General features: G+C 39.8%; 1 protein-coding gene across 3 annotated transcripts; it reads left to right on the top strand.

The window, feature by feature from the left end:
• The first annotated feature begins 560 nt into the window (after positions 1-560).
• Positions 561-5247, top strand: LOC147893440 (GABA transporter 1-like). 3 transcript variants are annotated; one of them, XM_087386619.1, is made up of 7 exons: positions 561-972; positions 1317-1550; positions 1690-1787; positions 3251-3425; positions 3661-3791; positions 4369-4605; positions 4855-5247. In XM_087386619.1, exons 1-7 carry the CDS (start codon positions 861-863, stop codon positions 5233-5235), a joined length of 1368 nt encoding a protein of 455 aa, XP_087242745.1. In that variant the 5' UTR covers positions 561-860; the 3' UTR covers positions 5236-5247. The 3 variants fall into 3 exon arrangements, 2 of the variants coding, with proteins under 2 accessions (XP_087242745.1, XP_087242746.1); XR_015542285.1 differs by having other exon boundaries at positions 562-972; positions 4466-4605; positions 4855-4927; XM_087386620.1 differs by having other exon boundaries at positions 562-972; positions 4529-4605; positions 4855-4976.
• Positions 5248-5498: the final 251 nt, after the last annotated feature.

Below are 5498 nucleotides of genomic sequence, written 5' to 3'. Positions count from 1 at the left end.
CGGATCATCGTCCTTGCACTTGTAAACGCATCTTCAAAGTTCAATTCGTCAGCTTTACTGATCACTCCGCCTGAGTAACCCGTTCATGTCCGGCCACAGATCCACCAATGCTGATTCAGCAAGTATGGACGGGTACCTGTTGAGGATCAGCCCTACTGAAAACCATAGCCGCTGCTGCATGAAAGCAGGATGCAGCAGCAGCTCGTCCAGCTGCTGCATTGCTGAGTACGGCAAGGGACGTCACGAACAAGTGGTCCGCGGCCGATTTTTGTAGAGCAGAACGTGTATCTCACTGTGGTTGGCTTGGCCCCATTCGCTCTTATGACGAAAAGGAATCAAGGGTAGAGCAGCAGCGAGCTCCTCGAGAGAACAGTAGGATGCATAACCCGTGCGGTTATTACGGTACAATCAGTACAACCTTGCAGGCAAGTTGCCACAGTAGACGATCACATGTCCCAGCGCCTGGCGCCTGGATCCTTGCATACGAACTATGTCACAGTTCTAAAATTATTGGGCTCGAGCACCAGCGACAAGCAGATTCCTGAAGAGTTGCACGGCTCCCCAACACCGACAGCGATCCTTTGGAAGGCCTCGATCAAGCCTTCATATCATCTGTAGCGGCTACACCTCATAGCCACACAACATAGTTAGTGCTTCAAAACGGACTCGCTCCTACCATCTTCATTCTTTCCAGAGGAGGTAGTCTCACAGAGGTCAATGGTACACCCCTCTAGCTTTTCCTCCCCATTGTTCCAGCTGCGACGAAACATTACTTCCTGTCCTGGCAGAAAGGAAGAGATACTGTCTCTCTTACGTTCCCAGAACGCTTATGCTGGCTCCGTCTCAGTGTGCGTGGCGCGATGACAGACCAGATCAAGGTTGCTATGGTTGCTGTAGATGCGACTCCTACAGAACAATGGTCCGCATTAGACATTGGGAATGACGATGTCATTTTTGAATCGGAGCCCAAAGGTTGACCATTTTATCCAAACTTACATGCGTGAGCTCTTTGGGCTGTTTCGAAGACTGATGATTAATTACGTAGAAAACAGGGATGTCATGCGCATTTGTGACGACATCGGATACTCTGTTGAATCTGTTCGTTTTCTAGAGTATCCCTCTAGCTTGCTGTGCGAAAAAGACCTTGTACGAGAGATGTCGTTTTGTCTTTGAAATGCATTAGGCTCAAGAAAGCATTTTGTAAGTGATTGTAAGTGGGGGTAGGTGCCAGGTGGTGAAAGCTTGGGTTAAGGAGTGATACGACTGGAAGCAACACAGCCAAAATATGATACCGTTTGGATAATTGCTTTGTGCAGGAACGTGGGTGCATGCAGGTTTACATCTCACCTCAGGGACAACGGGACCTCAAACTTTAAGCCTTCCTTTCGCCATAGCAGCCCTTGGTTGGGGCCCTGGACTCTTCTTTCTATGCTTAGGAGGAGTCGTATCCTTCTATTCATACTTCTTACAAGCAGCAGTAGTGGAGCGCATCACGACACAGAGTGGAAGGCGCTGCGGGCAATTCCGCAACCTGAGTGCCCAAGTATTAGGTGAGGATACCGATGTTTAGCTTCTCATCCTTTCGGCCGTTCAGACGAACTTGTAGCAAGAGTGAACTCAATTCGATTTACAGCAGCGTTTCGATATAAGTTTGGGTGTGAAATCAAAATCCGAGCGAGTGTTTTGCAGGGCAGAAGTGGAGTGCATATCTGGTGGCACCGCTGCAATTTGTGGTGTGTTTTGCGACAGTAATGTCGTGCATAGTGCTGGGAGGGCAGAGCATGAAGGTAAATTTGAAGTGATGATGTTGTACTTAAAAGATGATGTTATCGGGTCTCTTGCTGTACTCCCTCTCAGTTCGTCTTGCCTAACAAGCATAGACAGACACGTTTTACCTTTTTGGTGAAAAGCGGACTCCAGAGACACACACATACAAGACACAGACACAGCGACTGACTAACAAGCATAGCGAACTCCAGACACACAGAGAGAGAGAGAGAGAGAGAGAGAGTCTTTAACGTCAGTGAGGGACTCGGTACAAACCGAGACGCGAACCCACACACCAACGACACCCAAGTAGGCTTGGGAGCAGAGAGAGGACGATTTGCAATGTGCTTAGTTCTTCTGCAATGGTTGCTTGTCCTGGCTTGCTCTAAAGACTCTTCTGAATTTTCTCTTCTATCCTTTTAAGTAGTTTTTGGCCTGCCCTGACTCCCAGTGTTCACAGAAACCTGCAAACTATATACAACCAGTAAAAAACTTTTTCTCAATGTTGTAAAATCTGCAAAATTTTAGGGAATTTAGTTATATTTAAGCCAAAAAATCAGCAAATTCTCAAGAAAAACCTTCAAAATTTGAAACCCCAAGTTTTGTGATTTGTTGACAAGAATGTTTTCCGTGATGAACACCAGCCCTGACGAAGGCTATAGCGGAGACATCTCCACAAACCTAAAATTTAGTAATTTTTAAATTCTTTGTTATTGGCTTACAAATTTAGCATTGAAGAGTTTTCATTAACTCTCCTTGTTTCTTAATACCATATGGAAAATGGTCCCAAAATCTCTCGGGTAATGAGATGGTGGGAAATTGGGAATATTGGAAGTAAAATTTCTCATCATTTATAGACTTTCCTACTACGAGTAGCTTGCCTACAACTGTGCCATGTGGCATAGCCCATTAATTGACACTTCATTCTAAAAAATAAGTATATATAGATAGATGTGGACAACTTTGCATGTCATAAGGAGGAGGCCCACACTCTTTTCCCGGTGATATACCAAGGTCAAATGATCGGGGGAAAGGTCGAAAATTACAACCCGCCCAAATTCCCAAAAATACCCCTTTCAGCATTTTTCAGAAAACCCCTCCCATCTAATAAGCAGCCCCCATAAGGTCTTTAGTATGCTTGCCAAAGCTTTTATAGCATATAGCCAAAAGCAACTCTTGAGGAACCATTTGATTTTAAAATATGTAGTATATAATCAAAAACAAATTTGGAGATTGAACCAACTTCTCAATGTATGCAAAATTACATTTATGCTTATCCTTAGTAGTGTTCTACTAGCACTCAATCTAGTCAGCAAGCTTGAATTTGATGGAGAGCGTCTATAATAAATAAATAAATTAGGGACAAGAGCAAAATTAGTAACGAACTCTTACTCCTTATAAGAGATGCATCTTTACAAGTTCTAGGACATTATTTGTTTTTTGTTGGCTTTCCCATTTTTATTTATTTTTCATATGTTTGCAGGCCATTTTCCAAGGACAAGAGCTACCACTTTATCAATTCACCATCGTTTTTGGATGCATACACATGATCCTCTCACAACTTCCTTCATTACACTCTCTTAGACATTTGAATCTCCTTTCATTAATCACTTCTTTAACTTATTGTGCCTTGGTGGTTTATGGCTCCATTTTAGCAGGTAAGTCCTCTCTTTTATCAAGGTATTGTTGTTTAAGTTAATGTAGTAAGTCTTAATAGTCTCCTTGTCATACAAGCTACATAATTAGGAAAACTTCAACAACCATTTGAAGCAACAATATAATAGCATCCCAAGATGAAAGATAATCTGCACCCATTTCCCTTTGAAGGCCTTGCATCTTGCCTTAGCTACTCATTATGAAAAAGATGCTTATAGAATGAGATTGCTTTTGTAGGCATCTCTCAACATGTTCCAAAAACAAATCACAATGTTAGTGGGAATTTCGGCCAAAGGATGTTTGGTGTTTTCAACTCTTTATCCATCCTTTCAAATGTCTATGGCAATGTCATTATTGTTGAAATACAGGTAAATCTCTCTCTCTCTCTCTCTCTCTCTCTCTCTCTCTCTCTCTCTCTCTCTCTCTATCTATCTATCTATCTCTATCTATCGATCTATCTATCTATCTCTATCTCTCTCATTTCTTTACTTAAAATAGCAAGATACTCTCTCTCTCTCTCTCTCTCTCTCTCTCTCTCTCTCTCTTTTCTTTACTTAAAATAGTCATATACACATGCACTCTTTTTTTTTCTCTCAACATCATAAAAAATACTTATATGCATAGCTTTGATATGAGAGCTTATAGTCAAAGCTTTAATGCATCCAAATTTATAAGACTTTATGGGTAGCTAAAAGCAATAACAATAGGTTCAACTATTAGTGGTGTTTTGTAAATGCTATATGATTTATATGTAGGCATGCACACTTCACAAATGCAAACATGAATTTTTATGGGGCATAATAATACATGAACTTTGTATGTTTTAGGACAAGCATTTATATAAAATAGAATTCTTACTATGGGAAAGATAGTGTTACCTTTAAAGAATACGTTTACAATGAGAATACAACAATTAAGGACCTAAATTTTTCATCTATCTTACAGGATGCAATTAAAGCACCATCCTTGAGAAATATGATGTGGGGTTTATACATGAGTTATGTTATTATATTCATTACAACCTTTCCAGTTGCAATATCAGGGTATTGGGCATTTGGAAGGATGTCCAATGGAAATGTGTTGCTAAATATATTTCCTATTGAAGGCATCCAATATGTACCAAGCTGGATGTGTATTGTGGTCAACATTTTAATTTTCATCCAACTCATTGCGAGCTCTTTGGTAAGTTCAAAAAGTAACTTTGCAATTATTTTTTATAATTCTTTTGATGAAAGAAAAAGCACGATATGCTTTGCATTAAAAAACCCTCACAAATGGCTTGTGAAATTGGAACTTCTTTTGTGCACTAAAACATTCCAAACAACATAACTTATCATCAAAATGGACCTCACATACTCATATTTACATATTTAGAAAAATCCACTGACTAAAGGGAGTGTGCATTTTTGCTTCTTGAAAACATGTGTGCAGATGTACTCCCAACCTTCATTCGCAATCTTGGAGGCACCAATTACGGACAATAACAAAGGAATGTCTACCTTACGGAGCATCGTATCAAGAGTGATTTCACGCTCTATCTATACTATAGTTGCTACTCTCTTAGCTACAATGTTACCATACTTTGGAAGCATTAATGCTCTGATTGGAGCTATTGGATACACACCGTTAGTCTTTGTGGTTCCAATGATATTATATAATATCACATTTAGGCTGCTATATCAAAGCATGAGGCTTTGGATAAACTACATCATGATAGCTATCTTTTCCACTATCACAATACTTGGTTGTCTTGCATCATTTCGTCAACTTGTGTTGGATGCAAAGATGTATCATCTTTTTGCAAATCTTTAAGTGTCTTTTGAACATGAGTTTCAAGTAATGCCTTGTTCACTTTCTTGCATAATTTTTCAAAATGAGGAAAGCAATGGTAGTTTCATTGACTTATTAAAATTGTCAATAGTATATCAAAGCTCCCTTTTATAATCCCTTATTTATTGCACCAAAAAAAAAAGTATCCTTGTTTCAACTTTTTCAATTTCATGCATATTTTTCCCAAATGAGGAAAGCAATGGTAGTTTCATTGACTTATTAAATTTGTCAATGGTATAGCAAAG

Source organism: Dipteris shenzhenensis, chromosome 15 (assembly GCF_047967505.1).
Source record: "Dipteris shenzhenensis isolate YYH24624 ecotype China chromosome 15, Dip_SZ_1.0, whole genome shotgun sequence".
Taxonomy (NCBI): domain Eukaryota; kingdom Viridiplantae; phylum Streptophyta; class Polypodiopsida; order Gleicheniales; family Dipteridaceae; genus Dipteris; species Dipteris shenzhenensis.
This window is presented reverse-complemented; position numbering and strand designations above follow the sequence as displayed.

Coding starts and splice junctions, on each gene's coding strand:
- LOC147893440 (XM_087386619.1), top strand. CDS start 861: ATGACAGACCAGATCAAGGTTGCTATGGTTGCTGTAGATGCGACTCCT. Junction 3,792..4,368: donor TCATTATTGTTGAAATACAG/GTAAATCTCTCT, acceptor TCTATCTTACAG/GATGCAATTAAAGCACCATC. Junction 4,606..4,854: donor AACTCATTGCGAGCTCTTTG/GTAAGTTCAAAA, acceptor ACATGTGTGCAG/ATGTACTCCCAACCTTCATT.